General features: G+C 55.8%; 6 protein-coding genes and 3 non-coding genes across 9 annotated transcripts, besides 2 other annotated features; 5 read left to right on the forward strand and 4 right to left on the reverse strand.

The window, feature by feature from the left end:
* Positions 1 to 35: 35 nt before the first annotated feature.
* Positions 36 to 1,741, reverse strand: CYME_CMI174T. Its single transcript, XR_002461330.1, has one exon. It is a non-coding gene; the product is annotated as a hypothetical transcript (transcript).
* Positions 1,618 to 5,030: a sequence feature (possible transcribed region).
* Positions 1,952 to 6,535, forward strand: CYME_CMI176C (DNA polymerase alpha, catalytic subunit; the record flags this gene model as incomplete). The annotated part of the gene is made up of 1 exon (XM_005536283.1): positions 1,952 to 6,535. The coding sequence occupies one exon, from the start codon at positions 1,952 to 1,954 to the stop codon at positions 6,533 to 6,535; it is 4,584 nt and encodes a 1,527-aa protein (XP_005536340.1).
* A 147-nt stretch (positions 6,536 to 6,682) lies between these two features.
* On the reverse strand, positions 6,683 to 7,855 carry CYME_CMI177C (hypothetical protein; the record flags this gene model as incomplete). Its single annotated transcript, XM_005536284.1, has 1 exon — positions 6,683 to 7,855. The coding sequence occupies one exon, from the start codon at positions 7,853 to 7,855 to the stop codon at positions 6,683 to 6,685; it is 1,173 nt and encodes a 390-aa protein (XP_005536341.1).
* A 939-nt stretch (positions 7,856 to 8,794) lies between these two features.
* On the reverse strand, positions 8,795 to 10,329 carry CYME_CMI178T. Its single transcript, XR_002461331.1, has one exon. It is a non-coding gene; the product is annotated as a hypothetical transcript (transcript).
* CYME_CMI179C (probable fibronectin-binding protein) lies at positions 10,261 to 12,645 on the forward strand (the record flags this gene model as incomplete). The annotated part of the gene is made up of 1 exon (XM_005536285.1): positions 10,261 to 12,645. The coding sequence occupies one exon, from the start codon at positions 10,261 to 10,263 to the stop codon at positions 12,643 to 12,645; it is 2,385 nt and encodes a 794-aa protein (XP_005536342.1).
* A 1,291-nt stretch (positions 12,646 to 13,936) lies between these two features.
* CYME_CMI180C (similar to mitochondrial magnesium transporter Mrs2p) lies at positions 13,937 to 15,547 on the forward strand (the record flags this gene model as incomplete). Its single annotated transcript, XM_005536286.1, has 1 exon — positions 13,937 to 15,547. One exon carries the CDS (start codon positions 13,937 to 13,939, stop codon positions 15,545 to 15,547), a length of 1,611 nt encoding a protein of 536 aa, XP_005536343.1.
* A 159-nt stretch (positions 15,548 to 15,706) lies between these two features.
* On the reverse strand, positions 15,707 to 17,542 carry CYME_CMI181C (similar to mitochondrial magnesium transporter Mrs2p; the record flags this gene model as incomplete). The annotated part of the gene is made up of 1 exon (XM_005536287.1): positions 15,707 to 17,542. The coding sequence occupies one exon, from the start codon at positions 17,540 to 17,542 to the stop codon at positions 15,707 to 15,709; it is 1,836 nt and encodes a 611-aa protein (XP_005536344.1).
* A 180-nt stretch (positions 17,543 to 17,722) lies between these two features.
* CYME_CMI182T lies at positions 17,723 to 19,325 on the forward strand. The gene has a single exon (XR_002461332.1). It is a non-coding gene; the product is annotated as a hypothetical transcript (transcript).
* Positions 18,535 to 19,825: a sequence feature (possible transcribed region).
* Positions 19,826 to 20,134: 309 nt separating this feature from the next.
* CYME_CMI184C (box H/ACA snoRNP component GAR1) lies at positions 20,135 to 20,725 on the forward strand (the record flags this gene model as incomplete). The annotated part of the gene is made up of 1 exon (XM_005536288.1): positions 20,135 to 20,725. The coding sequence occupies one exon, from the start codon at positions 20,135 to 20,137 to the stop codon at positions 20,723 to 20,725; it is 591 nt and encodes a 196-aa protein (XP_005536345.1).
* Positions 20,726 to 20,779: the final 54 nt, after the last annotated feature.

Genomic DNA, 20,779 nt, shown 5'->3' on the forward strand with positions numbered 1-20,779 from the left:
CCATATCTCTGCAGCGGCTTGGTGCAGTGACTCATCCGGCAGTCCGCGGGGCGTTCCAGTTACACCAGCCGCGTGCTGGAAAGGGTGCACATGGGCGAGCCGTCTTTATGGAGACGCTTTTTATTCACTCAAATGCGCGTTGGAACGCCGGAGAGGGTTTGCACGACGGCACCATTTCATCTTGGTGCATATGGACGGATTCTCAGAGAGATTCTGCGAAATTATTTTCATCGATGTTTCATGCTCGTGTTCGGAGCGCACACATGCATTGCTGGTACCGAGTTTCTGCGGCTGCGCATGCACTTATACGTTGCGAGCGTACAACATCATTGTGCACGGGCACATTCTTCGACATTGTGCGCCGTTTTCCTCTAGCATAGAAACATCTCGTCAAGTCGATCGTGAACGCTGACAGACATGCTTCATTTTGCATTGCTTTCATTCTATATTTTAATAATTTGGAACGAGTTAAAACTTGAATTTCAGGACCCGCTACCGTTGAACGGGTCAGCGAATACATCAGAAGCAGCGCGTGCCGCTACTTCGATGCGATCGCGGAGGATGAGCGCAGCTCAGCCTGAAACAGAGGCCCCGCACGACATGATGCGGTGGCAGGCTCGATCATAACAACGTGCTATCGGGGCCTCGAAATGGTCTTATTTCGGACGCTCGGAATCGGAACCTAGACCCGGGAGCACGATTGCCATGACCATAATTTGACGCAGAGGGAGAGTTTCGATTTGTGCCTTGTTCACTTTTCATGTGCGCCGCCGGGCGTGGCACCTTACTGGCCCGTGCACGCGATGGACACGCCTTGAATCGAGGCTCTGAATACTGAAGAAACCACGGACGCCTACTCGTGAGCGATGCGGTGAAAAGCTTTTGCATTGTGAACGTCTAGAATGGAGGTCATGCGCTGGCGGAAGCGTCCTTGATATCAAGAGTGCTGCAGCATATATCTTCGCCCAGATTGCTGTCCGAAGCTTGCGTTTCAGGAACCGAAATGCTTCTCCGGCAACATCCATGTCTAGCGCTGCGTGGTGCCGGCGAGAATGTCGCAGTCGTCCGCTCGTACCATCAAGACAAAGAGCCTGTCGAGGCCCGTAATACTAGCGGATCCTGGTTCGTAGACTCGCGACCAGTACCAAAAGTCAACGCTCTCGAAGACGCACCGAGGCTGCCTCGTTCCAGTGCGACAGGTGCGTCAAGCTTGGCGCCAGAAGTGCTATTGGTCGTATCAAGCCTTGCATCCACGAGGATTGCTGCCCTGAAGCACAGATCTCGTTGAGGCATCCTTGAAGAAACGACGGTCTAATCTCTGGCAGACGGCAACAAGTTTGCTTTCGGAATCGTCTGATTCATGTCATCACGCATCCAGCATGGAAAAGAATGGACACGTACACAGACGCAATCCGCGGAAGCGAGCAGCGGGCAGCAAAGCTCCATCCTTGGTGTGCAGACACAGCACAGTTGGATCTTCCCATAGGGCGGGCTCAACGCATGCGCCCAGCGATTCACGGCACTGCATGCTGTATTTTTTTGTGGACAAAACGTTTACTTAGGCCAGCGTTCTCCGATTATGCGCTTTTTTCTTTTCTTCCTTTTTTGTGTGTTTTTCAGTGCGCGGTGAGGTATCCATCAACCCCCTACTCCCATGTTCCATTACCTATACTTCGTCTCGGATATTCTGGTCGTTTCATACGTCCTATCGTGTGCCGAGCCTACCGAAAGCGACAGCAATAGCGCCTATAGCGCCGGTGCGGTCACTGCATGCTGTATGTGCGGCAAGTTACCGTTTGGATCGCATCCATCCCATATCAGACTAAAACTGTTAATAATTAGATAAAGTGTATCAAATGGGAAACTCGGTCACTAAGCCGCGGCGCGCTCGAATTGGCGCGAAAACGCTCCGCAGTCGTTGCCGCAACATTTGGTTCTAACGCCAGTGGCCATGCCAAGAGCCAGTCGAGGTGCAAACGGCAAAGCAGCTGAAGCGCTGCGGAGGCTTGCTGAAGCTCGTGAAAGCGGTAGGCGACCAAGTGAGGACTATGAGCTCGAAGAACCTGAGCGGGTATACGAGGCGGTGGACGAGGACACGTATCGATCGCGTCGGGCGGAAGAACGCCACCAGGTACGAAGCTTCATTGTCAAGGACCGGGCAACGTTCTCGGGCAGCTCCGAGGACGAAGACTGCTTGACGTATTCAGAGGAGGAGAGTGAAGGGCGAACAAGCGCTCGATCACGTGTGCGCGCGGGACGACAGCGAAGCAGGGAGCGAGGCTCGAGTGCTACAGTGGCGCGGAACCTGCTCAAACCGACTCAAACTCGTTTCCTGGGGCAGCCTACAGTACCGGGGACGCTCAAAATTGAGCAAGCCGCTCTGGCTACTTCCGTTGCGTCACATGGGCGTGTGCAGTCAGCCTCAAGCTCTGGTCGACGCAAAAGCTTGGTTGACGAACTGCTCGCTGAGCAAGATGAATGGGCAGCGGGCGAGGAACGCACGTTTGTCGCCTCGAGAGCGCGCGGAAACGATAGTCGCCCGCTAGATGCACAGCCAAATCAGCATCCGACATCGGGTGTGATATCGGCACCACGACGGCGACGTGGCGCCCAAGATCTGCTCGTGGAGAGTGGCCCGCAGATCCCACTCGAAAGCCGTTCAGATACGGATCACGATCACGAGCATGATCCGAGAACACCCAGTACCCAAGAAAAATCTTGGACGACTCTCCAGGCTGCAAATGCGAGCGATTCTGAAAATGACATGGAGGTGAACGACGTCGACGCCGACCTCCTCCTGGATCGCGTACTTGAACTCGAGGCCGAATACGCCCACGAGGCAACTGAAAACGGAGTAACTGCCGTAGAAGGCGATCTTCCTGGTGATCGCGTTCCCGCGCTAACCTTTTTCGCGCTCGACATGCAGGAAATTTTGGACAAAGTCTTCGTGTTCGGTCGAGCTCTGTTGCCGGAAACAAGCTCTTCAACTGCGGTTTGTGTTCAAGTTTGCGGCATTGAAAGGGAAATCTTCTTCTTGCCTCGAATGTACGTAGACTGCCCCGACGACGAGCAGGCAACACCACGTCCCTACCCGATCCTTGCGTCCGAGCAGGAGCCAAGATTGGCCCCCATCTCAGAAGGCATTGCTTTCTCCTGTGTCTACGAGGAAGTCAAGTCAGTTTTGCTGGCTCGCGGCATCACCGAATTCACCGCCCGTCGCGAGGAACGTTGTTTCCTTACGAACCAGATCGATCGTCGCCGGGCGGAAGTAACATCGTGTTTGCGTGTGCGATACCCGGCAAAGTATCGAGCTTTGGAAACTGCTCTCGAGGGCCAGACTTTCTCCCAAATCGTTGGTTCAAGAAATTCACCGCTAGAGAATTTCATACTTGAGCGATGCGTGCCAGGTCCGTGTTGGGTACAAGTCTCGAACGCAAGCCGCGTCACTGGGATATCATCATGTCGTTGGAGCCTTAACGTGGACTCGCCAGCTCAGTTCAGAGTGCTCGCGGCGGAGGAGATTCCAGCGTCGCAACCGCCAGGGCTGCGCGTACTGACGTTTTCCTTGCGCACGATCGCTGAGGCATCTCCTACATCGTTCGAAATAGCGATAATCTGCGCGACTGTATTCGATAATGTGCCCACGAACCGGAACTTGGGCGAAACGCCGCACCCTTCCATGCAGTTTGGCATCGTTCGGCCGCCAGCGCATGAGGCATTCCCTTTCGGTTTCGAGCGAATGATTTCGGGAAGAAGAATTCTTCGCGAGCGGAACGAGCTCGCCATGATCGAGCGCTTTCTCCGCGAAATCAATCAGCTAGATCCAGATGTCATCATTTGCCACCAGCTCCTCACGAGCCAATTCGATGTGTTCTTGAAAAGAATGCGTGAGCTGCGTCTCCGTGACTGGTGGCAGCTCGGCCGGCTTGTTCAGCGACGTCCTTTGCAAGATTTTCGAAGTCATATGCAAGCATCTGGTCGCGGTTTGAATCCTGCACTGGCTCGGCAAATTTTCGCCGGGCGGCTCTTATGCGACACAGAGGAGGCGGCTCGAGAGTACTTGCACAAGGAGAAGGACTATGGGCTCCGTGTCCTCTGCCGGGCGCTCCTCGGCTCCTACAAAAGCGCCGCGACGGGTAGCGATGGTGAATGGTCAGCCCAAGCCATGCGTTCAGTTTATCGCGAGGCGAAGCATCTCGTGGGGGCCATCGACTCATGTCTGGAAGACGCCAAGCTCAGCTTCCTCTTGGCAGACCGACTGGCGGTCATTCCGCTTACGAATGAGCTCGCCAGCATATGTGGATACCCTTGGGGTAAGACGATGCTTGGAAATCGAGCTGAGCGCATTGAGTATCTGCTGCTGCACGAGATCCACCGTTCTGGCAAGTACGTTGCGCCTGATCGGAGTTCGGGCCAAAGAGCCAGCATCCGACCGAAACGCCCAAGCTTCGACCCGACAGCGCAGGCAAGCGCCGACAAAAGGCTGGACGCTGCGAGAACTCCCTCCAGTACACAGAGAGGTGCCTCAACACCGACCACAACTGAGGGCAGCGCACTCGAGCTTGCGTCTTCAGCCAAACGGCGCAAACCTGCCTACCAAGGGGGATATGTGCTCGAGCCAAAGCGCGGTCTTTACGGGACTTGCGTTCTGCAACTCGACTTTAGCTCCCTCTACCCGTCCATCATTCAGGAATACAACATAGACTTTACCACCGTCACATTGGACTCTGAGGGAAACGCCCTCTTGCCCAAACATAGCAACGAGCTGGGCATTCTTCCAACCGTGCTTCGGAGGCTCGTTCAGCGACGAAGACAGGTTCGAGAAGCGGCTCGCAACGAGTCGAGCCCTGTCCGCCAGCAACAGCTGCACACCAGGCAGCTAGCGCTCAAACTGACAGCGAACGCCCTGTATGGTTGTTTGGGATACGTCCACTCGCGTTTCCACATTCGCGAACTTGCGGAACTGATCACACGAACTGGACGGGAAACGCTTGAGCGTACAGTAGAGCTCGCGGAACAAGTTTTGCTTCGAAAGCTCGACGACCTGGTTGCAGCGTCAAACGTACCGGATCGTGCTTCTGGGGTCCAGCCTCGCGTTATCTACGGCGATACGGACTCGATCTTCATCGACAGCGGGATTCCTTTTTCCTCTGATTCCGTGCAGCGTATCATGGAGCTGGGCCATGCTATTCGCCGCGAGGTTAATAAGCAGTACCATACTTTGGAAATTGAAATCGAAGCGTTGTATGTGCGTATGTTATTACTGAACAAGAAGAAATATGCCGCGCTCAAGTACCAGATCGATACCGGCTCATTCAGCAAGGAGGTCAAAGGCATCGAAGTCGTTCGACACGACTGGTGCGCGCTCGTCGCCGCAGCGGGCAACTTTGCCCTGGATCAGATTTTGGACCCAACCTGTGTGGCCACGGAAGCGAAAGACCGCATTTGCAAGTACTTGTCGGAGCTGGCGACGCGCATGCGGCAAGGACGCGTCGACCTAGATCAGTTCGTTATCACCAAACAGCTGACCCATGACCCGGATGCCTACGATGATGCAGCGATCCAGCCGCATGTGCAGGTCGCCCTGCGTCGGCGAGAACGTGGATACGTCGTCGCAGCTGGCACCTTTATCCAGTACGTTGTGTGCCGGGAGCCGTGCGATACTCGGCTTCGACGAGGAGAGGCAATCGATGGTGCTCGCGCACCCATCGATACCGTTGCACGTCGGGCGTGCCATCCGGATGAGTACCGCGAAGCACAGGGCATGCTGCATCTCGATATCGACTGGTATTTAGAGAATCAGTTGCATGCGGTGCTGAGGCGTATAACGGAGTCTGTTCCAGGCCTTGATGCCGCTGCACTGGCGTGCTGTCTTGGTCTGAACGCCCAACCGTTCCTGCGAGCTCGAATCATGGCCGACCAGATGACACCCGGAAGCACCGCGTCGAGTCAAGACCAACGTCGCAAGCTTCTTGTCGAGGATCTTTTTGGTGCGTTGTCCGATCCGCTCGTGGTGCCGTTCACAGCCCAGTGTCCCGCTTGTGATCAGCGGTTTCCCATCGATTTCCGCTTCGAAGGCGAACACATCAGACCGGCCATTCATATTGATCGTTGCCCACGACCAGCTTGCGGTGCCGTCATCCCAGTCACCGTGCTTAAGCAGCAGTTAATCGTGTTCATTCGCCACGTGATCCGTCGGTACTACACGAGTCCCGAACTGTTGAGAGGCCATGCTTGTCGAGCCGCCGACGACGACTGGCTCGCGCACCAAGACTCGGATGTTACGTCGTTCCCGTTGTCAAGTGAATCGCTTCTCCAGGAGGGAATCTCTGAACGCGAATATGGCGAACGCACGCTCTATGCGCAATTGGAGCGATTACAACTTGCCTTGGGCAAAAATTCCGACGATCCAGATGCGGAGAAGCCGTCCGGGGGTTCAGCATCCACAGCTGCTGTGGCGTTGCAAGCCCTTGTTCAGTCGTATCTAGATGCATGCGCGTACCAGTACGTTGAGCTCAGAGCCTTGTTCTCCTGACTCGGGGCCAGGAGCCGGCTGCTCCTTCGTGCCATTATGGCAGTGCTAGCACGACGGTGCTGCGATCGCACACCAGTATGCGAGACCGGTCGTGTACGCGCTCAGTGGTTCACGTTGATGACTTGATACATAGCTGGTCGTGCCGCGCTACCTCGAGAAGCTGATTCCCTCGCTCTCGAGGAACCGCATTAACAGCTGGGTCGATACGCTGACGTGCTTTGCTGCCAGCGTTTCCATAATTGCTCGTAACGGCACGCAGTCAAGTAAAAGAATACGCTCGTAGAGTGCAGAATCGGCTTTGATTGCATCGCGAATGCTTCGGAAGCGGATGCTGTCTCGGTCGAGAGAAGCAGGCACTGCAGCATCTGGGGCAGTCGATGGCGCCTCGGTCGCACTGCAGTCCGATATCGGGTTCTCGGTGTGCTCCAGCGAACTTGAATGGAGTGCCGCCTCAGTGCTCGCCTCGTGCCCAGAAAGGTCACTGGCGTCGTCGCAGAGGTCGACAACCTCGACGGCGTCTTCAGGGCGTGTCGGGATCGTCTCCGTTGGAGCGGGTAGCGTGGCGCCTCCGGTACCAGTGCGGAGCATGTCCCGCCCGATTTGAAGCGCACCCGCCAGTTGTGTATAGCCATTTCGATACAGTTCTATATCCTCGCATGAATCACTGGCGCAAACAGTCTCACGCTCACATGACTCCTGTGCACTGCATCCGTCGTGGTCGCTCGAGTAACGTGGCATCCGCCGCTTCTTCACGCACGCGAGCCGATCCAGTGCAGGTTCCTCGACAAAGCAAAGCGTTTGCTTTCGCCGCTTCTCGTTCTGTTTCCCCAGGTTTGCAAGGGAAATACGGTATGCAGGTGTACGTAGTGCTTCCCAGAGCCGTTCGGCGCTTGATCGCGGAATCTTCAGAAGCTCCAGGTCCGGCTGTTTGAGCAGGAAGAGCCGCTCGAGCGTCAGCTTCTCGCTGACAAGCAGTTCTGCGTAGCGTGCGACACCGTGTGCAGCCAGAAAGCGTCTCAGTGGTCCAAAAAGTCGCTCTTTTTGAATGCGTCTTTTCAAAAGCTTTTTCTCTTCCAGGGCACGTAGACGTTCGAGATCTGCGCGAAAACTGCAGCGATCGACGTGACGCCAGCGCCAGTCGAGCGCCCACGAACCAATCTCACGTCCACAGAACGGACACTTGACCTCCTCGTTACCAGAAACTTCCTCGGTTTCGGAAACTGATGCAGGTGCTGTAGTAGGACAACAGGTTTCCAAGTGGTGCAGCTGCTCGTAGAGGCACAGAGAATCCAGCGGTGTCTGGCACTTGCTACAGTGCATACATGAAAGGAAACCACACTCGCGCTGGGACGAACACCGGACTTGAATTTTTTTGAACGGCAGCGATTGGCAGCGACTCGGCAGGCGCCGAACTCGTAGTCGTTGCGGTATCTCCGAAAAGGAAGCAGACAGCGCCCAGATTCTGAACGGAAAACGAGTGACGCCGCTTAGTTTTTCCAGAGCTCATAATTCACGGGAGTCAGGTTCCATGGACAAGAGGAGTCATCCCCACAAATTGAATGACGGCATCAGGACCCGTTTTTGCGTGCCGAGCACCGTGCCGTGCAGAGGCGAATGCTCCGCACGCGGTTTTCAGAGCGTCCATGTGCGTGCGGACGACACTCAGCAAGCGAGCATGAGCATAATCATAAATATAAATAAGCTTGAGCACGAGCACGAGCACGAGCATAATTCTAAATATAGACATAAGCACGAGCATGAGCATGAGCATAATCATAAATATAAATAGAAACATAAGCACGAGCACGAGCATAATTCTAAATATAGACATAAGCATGAGCGTGAGCATGAGCATAATCATAAATATAAATAGAAACATAAGCACGAGCACGAGCACGAGCAAAAGCATGAGCATAATCATAAATATAAATAAGCTTGAGCACGAGCTTGAGCTTGCACTGAGGCCGCCAACGATTTCGGTTGAACGGCGGCAAGCAGCGTGCACTCTCCTACTCTTTCACTGACTTGGCAACGTAACTGACCGATACTGCGCGTCGCGTGGTATGGTGGTGGTCGTGTATTGCGCGGCATGTTCTGTAGCACGCAATGGTTGCCCGCCTGCTCGCTCGATGGAGGCGCGCAACAAGTGGAGGCACCGATTCTGCTCGATTCTCGTCGATGCGCTCGGGACGGCATGTGTGCACGACGAGCACGAGTACACGCTGGAAAATATAGAGAGGAAGAGTGTGGAACGTTGATGGGCGCACGAGGTCTTGTGCGGGAAGTTTATCGAACGTCAGATGCCGAGCCAATCGCAGGCGTGATGCTCGCTATGATGCATCTCCATGAGCAAGGAGGCACGCGAGCACCCTCTGCACCACCGAGACGTCAACGCCTCGAAACAAGTCTGGAAATGTCTCGCGCTTGGGGACCATCCAACGACTGTGTGCTCGATGGAGCCTCCTGAGGGAGTCACTCTGCGCGCAGTGCGAGATTTGTGGTGAAACGCTGAGGAGCTCTGATGAACAAGTCCGTGACCTGGAGAAAGGAGTTTTTTGATTCTCGCCTGGAGCAGAGCGGTAGTATTGAACTGTGCAGGAATGCAGAGAGCTCGGTATACCGCATATTCAAGACCGGAACGGTTCTCCTGGGCAATTGTCGAAAGATAATGGTGGTCTGTTTGTCGATATCACCGAGTATAGCCTTATACCATTCGTGGACGCTGACTAGATCCATTCCTCACTTACCATAAACAATACCTGCCCAAGTCCAGCAGTATTCCATGCCACCTGCGGCGCGTTGAACCACAAGATACGCGGCATTTGGCGTCGTGTCAACAATCGTGCGCCCACAGAGAGCTGATTTCGACCTCTCCAATGTTTCGGAGCGGTGCCGATGCCGGAGCAGATGACAGCGCTCTCGGCTGCGGTGCTTGTCCACAAGGCATCACCCTGGCACTCTTCCTGGTACGCGTGATCCGAATAGAAGGCTACAAAGGATCAAATGCGCTGGCGATGTTCTGCATTGCTTCCTGTCCACCTGCGTTCGATGCAGCGAAAAGTGCAGAAGCGCATCGCGCTGTCACTACGTTCGGTGCATTCGCCTGTATCCGGACACATGGGCACAAGATTTCGTCTGATGGTGGATATTTCGCAAATATCGATACATGCGTTCATGAGTGGTTTGCGAGCTCACCGCGCACGCATTCGCTAGCGGACTTTGCGGTGTTCACACGCAAGAAGCGCCCTGAGTGTCAAACATGCACGTACTGAACGCGATCTCAGGGTGCTCTCTAAGCGTACACAAATGATCATCTTTGCGATCTTGTGACGGAATTGGGATGTTGACGCGGACGCCTGCCCTCTGGAGGCATCAAAACAGCGGTGCTCGTTTCATACAGGTAATGATTGCAACAGAATAGCCCATACACCGTCGTAATTCCCACCTGCGGCTTTCACCGCGTAATAGGTTACAGATTCGAACAGCGAGATCGCCACTGCCTGGTATCGGTGCGGATTGAATGTTTTCAACAAGAGCGCACTCGCTGTTCGAGCTCCCGCGGAAAATCCTCGATCTGGATTCCGCGAAGTTGACCAAGCGCTTTGAGCGAATCGGCTGGAGACAAGCTCAAGTGCTCATTGATGAGCCCGTCTGCCTCTCTGTGGCACAAGATAACTGCACCGACAGCGTATCGTTCCGCGTAGGAGACTCTTTCCACGAAATAGATGGTGCTTATTTCGTTCGTGCTCCACAGGCAGCGAACGACACGTCATGAGAAGAAACTGCAGCTGGATGAACGCCAGCGCTGCAGTCGGCGCGTATCGACCGCTGTCGTGGCCGGGCGCCGCTGCCTGCCGGCGCTGTGCGGCGCTGACGCGAAGATCGCTTTTCTTTCCGGTACTCAGGAGCACGACGTGGTGTGTGTTGGGTGGATGGGAGCTTCATGGACGCTCTGGCGGGCGGAATACCTGTCCGATAACCGACTTCACTTTGGATTTGTGCCTGTTGGCTTCCCTTGCCGTTCCCGGCAGCGATGCGTCGGGAAGAGTCTGCGCCAGTGCGGTGCTTTGCGAACGCGACAGCGGCTGCTGCAGCCGCCACCGCCGCTCGACTACACCAGCGTTGCTGCGCTGGTTCACTCTGTAAAGCAGCGGACTGTTCCCGGTAGACTGGAAACTGTTCTACAACCGGACGCTCGAACCCTTTACCTTGGCCTGAGAACGCTCGAGATCCCACGGGTGTGGTTGACACTGTCGTGGCACCCGCAGCTCGCGCGTCTAACTGCGGTTCCGGAGCGCAAGGGCTCCGGCAACCAGAACGACGCACTACGGTATGGTGTGCCCAAGGCGTTCCAAGCCGAGAGCATGCCGTATTCGGTGTCGAACGTGCTGCGCTCAAGAGAGTTCCGAGACTTGATTCTCTGCGATTGTCGCGCCCCACTTGCTTTTGAGCGCCTCGTGGAGTTCGACTTGGCACGACGACCTGGAGAAGAGCCCATTTTGCGCATAATTCTGGAACTTGTTGGAACTAGAAGCAACCTCGTTGTACTTGGTGGCATGGATCGACTGGGCGGTCGCGATTCTGGCGATATCCTCGCGTGCGGTTACCAGCTGGCTGAGGGCAAGAGTGATCGGCCGTTTCGAGTCGGCGATCGTTACGTGTATCCTGCAACAGTACAGGCGAGTTCATCACGTATGCCATCGGTTTATCGGGACGAGGAGCCGTGGCGCGAGCGACTTGTGGCGACTGCGAGCGGGGATCTCATCTGGCGGGGCCTCACGCGAGCCTTCGTCGGACTCAGTAGTGCACTGGCGCAGGATATGGTTTCCAGTGCGCTCGGGTCGGATGCACTCGAGCGTTGCACTGAAGAGCTTGAGGCGTCTGAGTGGCACGCGCTGTTTTCAAACTGGCTTGCGTGGTTAAGTGCGTTGGAGCGTCACGACTTTGCTCCTCATCGAAAAGTTGGCGGCGCTCTTGCAGAAAAAGCATCGGGCCGCACCTCTTACTCTATGGTGCGTTGGCCAAATGAGGCTCCGTTTGTTCCCACTGATGCGTCTGATCTCATCGCAGACCTGTTCGATCGCTATGAGGTTTGCGTCTACGCGGAATCTATGGGGAAACGACTGCGCCGAGAACTCGCCCCAAAGCTGAAGCGGGTGCGCAATGCTCTCGCCCAGTATACGAATCGACTCGCTGAAGCGGAGCACGCTGACCAGTTGCGGGCACGTGGAGACTTGCTCATGGCGTGGCAGCATCTGTGGCAACCTGGCGAGACCTCCCTGAGACCTCCGTCCGAGGCCGCATCGGCGTTCGAGTCATGGAAGGGAGACGGCCTGAACGCGGTGTTGGAGATCGCTCCGGGGCGGACGCCCGTGGAAGAGGCTCAAGCGTGTTACCAGCGCAGTCGCAAACTGCGTCGGGCGGTGCAGGCGCTCGCTCCACTGGAACAGGCCGCGCGCAGAGAGCTTGAACACCTGGAACATTTAGAGTACATGATTTCCGTAGCGCTTGACTACGGGCAGGATCCAGACTTGGAGCTGCTTCAAGAAGTTTTCAATGAATTACACCTTGCGCAGGCACCAAAATCCGGCAAGTCTGTACCGTCCAAGCGTGGCTCGCCGACCCGTCGTGACGCAAAGGCTAAGGGCGCATCGAACGCCCGTCTGCTAGACCGTTGCATCCAGTTGCAAGCTGCAACCGAAGGTTCGAGAATCCTGTGTGGCAAGAGCCAGCACCAGAATGATTACTTGACATTTCGGGTTGCAACGGAGAGTGATCTGTGGTTCCATGCGCAGGGATGTGCGGGATCGCATTGTATTCTGCGAATGCCGCCCGGATTTGTAGCCTCCACGGACGATGTGCAGCTCGCCAGCGACGTCGCTGCCTACTTTAGCAAGGCACGACTCCAAAAATCCGTGCCGGTCGTTTACACTCAGATCAAGTACGTGCGCAGAGCCGATGCCCCGGGTACTGTGAAATATGCAAATGAACGAGTCATTTTCGGTGAGCCGGATCGAGCTCGGGCGTTCGTGGAGGAACGCAGCGCCATTGAGTTGAGCTCTGCGAGCTCTTCAGCGTCCAGCGCTGTTGAGTCCGGAGACGAAACGTGACCAGCGTAGCCAGATGCTTATCGTCAGGTCAGGAAAAGTGCATGTCGATGTGTGTCTGTTGAGAACCAGTGACTGGGCGTGGTATCGTGAGCTCAGCATGACCAACTCTTTCGGCAGATGCTGCACGAGGCGCATCGATACAAAAACTGTTCGGGTCCATCAGAAGCATAAGGAAGCTGACTGGCACTCTCCTTTTAGTGAATTCGTGGGAGACTGGGTGTCAAATGATCTCTGGGTGACCGTGGGACGTATCAGCGAGAAAGCACGTGACTTTGCCACTGGTTTCTCTGCTTCCAGCGTTCAACGCGGAACCCGCGAAAGGGTTTTATTTCGGATACCGCCGCATCTAGGCGTCAGCGGCTGCACGGATGTAATAGTCCCCCCGCCAGCGTCGTGCCCCATGCTTCGCACGCTTTGGCGCTGTGCTGAAATCCACGCTCTGTCGTTGCCCTTGTCGTTTGCGAAAAGCCCATCTATTGGACGAGGCCTGTTCATCCTGGCAATGATGTTTCAGGAGCCAATCTTGATGTGCGGGTGCAGGAGCGCGCCGCCACTTCATGAAACGCGCCTGGCATGTCGACTGCGATGCACCGGCATCAGCGTAGCGAGATCGGCGATAGATATGCACGCTGGGGCACCCAGCGCGACATACCACCGACTGATGCAACACCAGCGCAGAGGTTACGAGTTTAACGCAAAGCCCGGCACAGAAGACGTTCACTATGATACTCGGTACAGGGGGGGGGGCGCGTGCCTAAACCAACGAGTTTCCCCTCAGTGGTGCGACGCGCGCGTCTGGGGTCTCTTCACCGGAAGCGCATTGCCCCGCCTAAACCTGCCGTCCATCGTTCACGCAATGGATCAACCTGCCGTTCACGCATCACTGCCGCGAGCGCGTGCATCCATGCATGCAATCTGCTGTCCATCTTTTACCCCATCGATCAATATCGCCGTGCACGCATGCGTCGTCGCTTTGCATCACCGGGCGCGCGCACGAAGCAGATGCTCCAAATGTGCATCATCTTCGATCGATGCGTGTGCATTGTGCGGACACGTTGCGTAGATCGCGATCGGCAGCGCGCGGCTGCGGCTGCGGCTGCGGCTGCGGCTGCGGCGGCCGTGCGGAGATACGGCGGTATCCAGGCTGGCGCAGCGTGTCTGCGTGTGCGAAACGCGCACCATCCCGAGGCGAACTGTCAGACAAACGCGGTGACGTCGACTCAAGGAACCGGGCTGTGAGTATAGCGCTCTTTTGTGCTCTGGTATAGTAGGCGCAGACTTGGCTTAGCGAATGCGTGAGCGCCTCCCCAGTCCAGGCCGTTCGGGAACGCCTGCGCTGCAGTCTACGCGTGGGCACGATTCGCTGCAGCGGCTGCGCGTTCGGCCGGCGAGTTTTTCACAAACTAGCAGTGCAGCCGACGTACCAACTAGTCCTTTAGTGCTACCACCACTCGTTGGTGGCATGCAGCAAGGTGTTTCGGATTTTGGAAGAGCCTCAACTGGTCGGGGCCCTCTGTCTAGTGACGCGCCGCCTCCAAGCAATCGAACCGTCGGAATAGGCGGATCCGAAGGGGTACAGAAAGGCGATGACGAGGGCCAGGACGGCTTTTTCATAGGTAACAACCTGTTTCTCGCAAAAGGCCTCACAACAGCCGCCGCTTTGGCGGACGAACAACTGACGGGCGCGGCGCCTAGCCGGCTGGGCCCCAGCGGAAACGGCGAAAATAACCCACTGACGCTGAGACGAACGCTTTCCTGTATAGAGATAGACCCGTTTGGAAAAGCACAAGTACGCGTTTACACTCGAGAGGAACTCATTCGAGAGCTGCGTTCAGAGTCCGTTACCGGGAACACTGCGGTCGACGTGGTCGAGCTTGCCTTCATCCGAGGCGATGCCCGCGAAGAGTCGCAAATGTCTGGCGCGCTGGATCTGGCGCCGGTGACTGGTGGAAATCGACGCACCAAGTCATCAAAATCGAAGAAGAGGACCAAGTACGGCCCGATCCAGTCTCGCGATCTACGGTTGTTGGACCCGGCGTTCAGTGTGGAGCCGGCCTTGCATGTACGCGATCACGTCATTCTCGCGGTTTTCGATAATCATATCCGAGCTGCAATCCAGTCGCATCGCCTGTTTATTTTTGATCACGAGTCCAAAAGAGCGCGACGGGCTACTGAGTTCGTTGTGCAACGACTCTCCCGAGTGTCAGCCGAGGAGGCGGTGCCCTTTGAGTTCGTTGCGCTGGAGGCGCTTCTCATGGCCACTTGTGCGGACATAGAATGGATGATGAGAAACGTGGAGCCATTAATTGAGCGTGAACTAGGAGTTCTTTCAAGAGATCTGCGACGGAGTAATATCGAACGGCTCCGGGTCGATGAGCGCAGGCTCTCTCTTCTGCTTTCCCGAGCGCGGAATTTCGAGCACCTGCTCGAGGACATCCTCGACGAGGACGAGGACATGAGCCACATGTACTTGACCGAAATGCGTTACCATCCGGAAAAGTATCGTCTTCCTACCGATCACGAAGATGTGGAGCTGTTGCTCGAGAACGCGCTGCAGACGGTGCAGAGTCAGGTTCGTCGATTGGAGCTGCTCGATGCCGGCATCAATAACCTTGAGGAGATTCTGGAAATCAAACTGGATATATCTCAGAATCGCATCTGGTCGTTTAATATTTTCGTGCACCTTTGCGTGGCGACATTCTTCTTAGCTGCAATACCTGCTGATTTTTTCGGAATGAACTTGCAAATACCGCCTGACAAGGATCCGAATGTATTCTGGCCGTGGTTGCTGGTTTTTGGATTGAATATGGGCTTGGCGGTGGCCTTCTTTTCGCTTGCCATGCTGTTTCTTAAGCGACGACGATTGCTCTTTGGTCTCTTTAAGCGCCATCCGAGTGACTAGGGTACTGGCACGAGACATGCGCCAGCACCAGACCTCTGCGGGACAACGCGTGGTACCGCAAGACGCGCGACCGTTGCCGTGCTCGGGCGCTCTCGTCGACGTTAATCGGCGGATTCGTGGTGATGCTTCCCGAAGGACGCAGTTGATCTCGCTGAAACTTCATACGGTAAGGATACCAACCCGCCGCGCCCACCAAAACATACACAGAATCGTGAGCGGCACCGTGAATGCCGTGATTGCCACAAAGCCGATGAACCACGAAGCATTGGTGCCGTAGATCGGCAGTTGCAGATTCATGCTAAAGAATCGATTCACAACACCAGCGCCAGCGAAGACACAGGTCAGGACGGTCATTAACACACTGATGCGCAAAAGGCGATTTCGCATCGAGTCCAGTTGCAGATCCACTAAACCCTCGGTATCATCGATGGTGGCACCGAGGAGCCGTGCTCGGCCCGCCAGATAGTCCAGCACCCGCAGGTACGACTCGAGCAGCTCCTCCACCTGTGTGTGGGCTTTTGTCGGGCGCTCAGTGTCGGGGTGCTTCCGCATTTCGGTTAAATACATTCGAGCCATATCTTCGTCCTCGCTGAGCAGGTCTTGGAGCGCGTCTCGCACTCCGTCTACTCGAGATGAAAAGTTGCTCAACATTTGCTTCAAATAGAGCATTTCTTCCAGCTTCCTGCCGCTGATCTTGTGTGTCAACTCATTCAGGAGGCGCGTGAGACTCGGCTCGATACACGCGAGATCTCGTTCGAGTGCGACGCACACCTCGATCAAAACGGATTCCAGCGCGTGAAGTTCAAAGGGAATCTCCTGTTCCTCATCACTCTGGGCAGCGATGAGCCGCTCTTCGATGGATCGGGCACTCTGACGCACACTCTGATCATTGGGATTGAAGAGCAACATATGATCAGCGAAAATGACGGCGCGCAGATGCGCAAGACTCACAATGATCACATGTCGCCGTACGAGAATAACGGGCCGCGGTTTTGTGGTCGGATGGATTTGTCTCAGGTCGCGGCTTTGAAGGATACCACGCAGCTCAGCCTGGAGCTTTCTGCGTTCCTTCTTGCGCTGTCGCCATACCGCGTGATGAAGCGTCTCTTCGGACTGGGAGTCTGCTGGAATGCAGTTGGCGCTGCTCGGTGCACGGATCTGATCGTTCGCCCGCGCTGCCGCCAGAATCTCTGTTGTGGTGATTTTCTCAACCGTGGCATGTCCGTTAAACCCAAACCGGAAACAAAGCAATGTGTTCAGGGCGCGTTTTGGTTTCTTTTGCTCGGCAGGAGTGTGTTGTCCAAATCCGGCGTATGGTGTTGTCGCGATGGGTTCCGGCGCCTGGCCCCGAGCACGCCCGCTAGGGCGCAACGTCGGTGGCTGCGGAAACTCCTCATCGTGGCTGTCGCGGTGCTCAGGAGACACGTTTTCCGCACTCGAGGGCAGCGCGCCTTGTCTACGCTCACTTACAGGCGAATCCTCCGCACGGCCAGAATCTCTGTACAAGTCCCGCTCGTTCGTTGTAAGCGCTCCGTGCAGGTTCGTCTCGTGTTCGGGTCCGGAACTACTGCTAGGTTCAGCGTTGTCTGGGCGTTCGCGTGTGTGCAAGCTATCCGGGGTCGCGCGTTGCGTCGCACGCTGCAACAAAAGTTGGTTGCGAATCGACTGCTGAAAGAGTTCCAGAGTCTGGTTTCGAGATCGGAGGCCCTCGAGCGCACCGCTCGAAAGAGAACGTCGGAAATTCGTTTCCTTCGACGAGTACAGTCCCGACTCTGGAGCAGGCTCGAAAGGTTCCGCGGCAACTGGTGGCGGGCCAGTCTCGAGCAGGGGCGAAGAACCCGCCACCGCCACCGTCACCGCGGACTCCCGAGCGTTCGCCTCGCTCTCGGAGCAAGGTGGCGCCGGGTGCAAAATCGTCTCATCGTCCAGGCCTTCAGAAGCGTTTAGCGGTAGAATGGGAACTCCACCGTCGCTTTCAGAGTCTGACGCTTCCATGTTGCCGAGGCGCGAGCAGCGTGTGCCCGAATGCCAACCTCGATGCGCCAGCAGCCTTGCATAGCCGCATTTGGAGCAGGGGCAATGGAGCGGGCGCGAGGGCCGGGCATGTAGACGAAGCTGCATATTTTGGGACTCTGTGGACAGGGTAGCATACAGCTGATCGTTCTGCTGCGGCACGACAGCGTTGCTGGACTTGTGAGCACTGGGCCTTAGGCAAACAGCGCTATGCGCATGCACGTGGGTGCACAGCACCGCAAACCCATGAAAAGACTCCATGTGAACTGAGGTGTTGGCAAGAACAAGACTAAAAGTAAGAGCGTCTGCGAAAGTCCGCTGGGTGGAAGCCTCTGCCCACCGAGCGATCGAGAAAACTGCAAGAGGGATGCGGGCCTCCGTCGCGCTCTACCTGCACGCACCGACAACCGGGGCGGTGCTTCGCTAGACGAGCGGGTGGAGCAGCGGCGCGCTCGATGTCGCAACACACACAGACCAAAGCATGCTGTATCCGTTAAGCGCTAGGAATTTCGTATGCACGTTCAGATGCCAACATGTCGCGGGGTGGTAGAGTCGAATGCGCTGCTGGCCGGACGGCACAGCATCGCCGCATGATCGCGGAAACGGCGACGGCCAGCAGCTTCAATCTGTAACCTGTCTCCGTTTTGATGAATTCGCGCCAACTTGCAACGAGTTTCTGTTCTCTTTAAGCCTATGATAGAACAAAACGGAACAGGTTGTCCAATTCGCAGGTACACGCAAAAATTCTGGGTCTCCTCCCGCTGCGATCAACGCTGGCATTTTAGGGTATTATTCGGGGTCCGCTTCCTTTTCCTCTCTAGTCTCCGGTTCAAAATACGCTGGACTCTTCTGTCACTCCTGCGCCGTGCTCACCATTCGAAGGACGCTGATGGCAGCGTGAGAGCACCGATGTCGCTGGATATGGCTGTTGTCGACTCTTTCCATGAAGAGACGGGAGCAGCGGTCGACCTATCGCTTGCAATTCTCGGCTTTATACACAGCCTGTCGATGTGCGCTTCGCAGCGGTGATACAAGAATGTGGAGAGGTGATTCTACATGTCCACTACATGTCGTCCTCCGGGGGCCACTATGCGACATACGAATGCTTGCTTGATCGCTCGGTACATGGCCTTGACGGGTACAGAAGGCGCCGCTCGATGCCCCACGCCATAACCGTGCCCGATGCGGTTCGCGACGATCACGGGCTTCATCTGGAGGATGTCTTCGAACATTACTCCGGTCGCTGTACGTAGAAGCGCACACTGTTCAACTAGATTCAAGATCTGAGGAACGCGATGTTGTTCATGTTGCAGCGAGTACCGGAAAGAGAATGCGTGTTGGAGAATACGTCGAGAGATTGACATGCCTCTAGGTTCCAGTCGCGTCAATCGGCGACCTACGATTCAACGTTAGAGAGACAGCTGCGATAACACAAGCCGAGTCCGCGACCATTTTCGATGCAAAAAGAAACAACGGGAGTCTCTCGAAGCATAACTCGTGCGGCCTAACATGCTACTTCCGTCGAATGCCGCTCCGTAGCTTGCCAAAAAAAGACAAGGATTCGGCTCTCGATTCTCTGACGTGAGACGCTCGATGAACTTCCGCAACGCACTTGTAAAGAATGCGTCAAGGGGCGTTGTCTGCTTTTTTTCTTCGTCAGTCGTGCAATACGAATTGCAGCGCCCACGAGTTGCATTGAAAGACGTAGATAGAAAACTGAACTAATGCGAGATTTGAGCGTGCTACACGTAAGTAAAGAACAAGTCTGGAGGCTTTTTAGTACGCTTTGGGTAATCATATCGGTTCGTTTACGCACCCTTTCTCAAGCGCGTCATGAATCAGCTTGATTCCGGTGACCTAACGGATTCCGGTGCGAACGAGTCGCAGGAGCCACTTCGCAAAGACAACCGAGAATCCTAAAAGTACCCACGAACCAGTACACTCGTAATAGTGCATGTCGTACGTCGAGGCTGTACATCTAAGAAATATAGGTCGGAAAAATTCGAAAGATGGGAAGGAATCGAGCTGCTCCGTGTTTCATTCTAATCTGGCATGGCTGCAGCGGGGAATCGCTCACGGTTGCGTGCCTTGTATACGGCGCTCATCGTCAGCTGACATCGACACGTGCCCTATGACGACAGCGGCCTTGGCGCGGGCACGAGCTCGGGACCCTCTCGACTATTCCTTGAAGGCATTCTCGCACAAGCAGGCAAGGTCCCCTGGCGTAGTGTCATCAGAGCATTCACTACGTATGCCGTGCGGTATGACGCAGGCGCTGCGACGTGCGTGCTCTGCCTGCGTTCCCCGAAATGCAGGCCGGGAGGCGCGCTCGCGGATCGCCAGTAGCAGCACAGCAGCGTCTCACCGTTGTTGTGCTGTCCAAATATATCTTATTTATTACATGATTGATCTCTAGCGTTCAGGCTGCATCGTTGCCGCCGTCGACCTCTTCGCCATAAAGGCGACCGCAACGCGCGAAACTCGGCCAGCACCCGCCAGGAGCTGCAGTCCCAGTAGCCGAATGCTGTCTCTTGATCGCTACTATCCAAACAAAAACAGTGGTCGTTTTTTCTGATGCGCCAGCGCGGATCGTTCGTTCGTGGTGGAGCGTTCTCAGCGCGAGCGACAGGGCGCGGCCACGGCGGTGCAGGGCGCACTAGCCGTGCCGCAGATCCCGCGGACGCGGACCTCCTGTGCTTCGGAAGTTTCGTTCATGCCTGCGAAGGCGAACTTGTATACAAAGCGATCGTACCGGATAAAGTTCCGTATTTCAATGCGCCGATTTTTCTCGAGAACAAGGCGCAGATCGGACGCGTGGAGGAAGTTTTCGGTCAACTTAGTCAAGTTATGTTTAGCGTCAAACCTGTGCCGGGTGTAATTCCTGAGAGCGTTCGGCCTGACGACCGAGTCTACATATCTAGCAATAAACTCCTACCCGCTGCTGTGTTTACCAAGAAGGGACAGCAGGGCAACGCCTCAGGTGGCGCAAAGGCGAAACAGCGCAGGCCACTGAGGACACCCGCGACCCGCGGCGGGCGTGGCGGCTCTCGGCCATATCGCGGACGCGGCGGTGCCATGAGCACTCGGGGTGCGGGCTTTCGTCGACCGTCGTCCAGCTTTAGTGGTGGTGGTGGTGGTATCTCAAAGCGCCCGTACCGCCGGTGATATGGTGAAGCGGGCTCGCGATGCGTCTGTCAAGAACGGCGCTCAGCGTCTGTG

The sequence above is a fragment of the Cyanidioschyzon merolae genome, chromosome 9 (genome assembly GCF_000091205.1).
Source record: "Cyanidioschyzon merolae strain 10D DNA, chromosome 9, complete genome".
NCBI lineage: Eukaryota > Rhodophyta > Bangiophyceae > Cyanidiales > Cyanidiaceae > Cyanidioschyzon > Cyanidioschyzon merolae.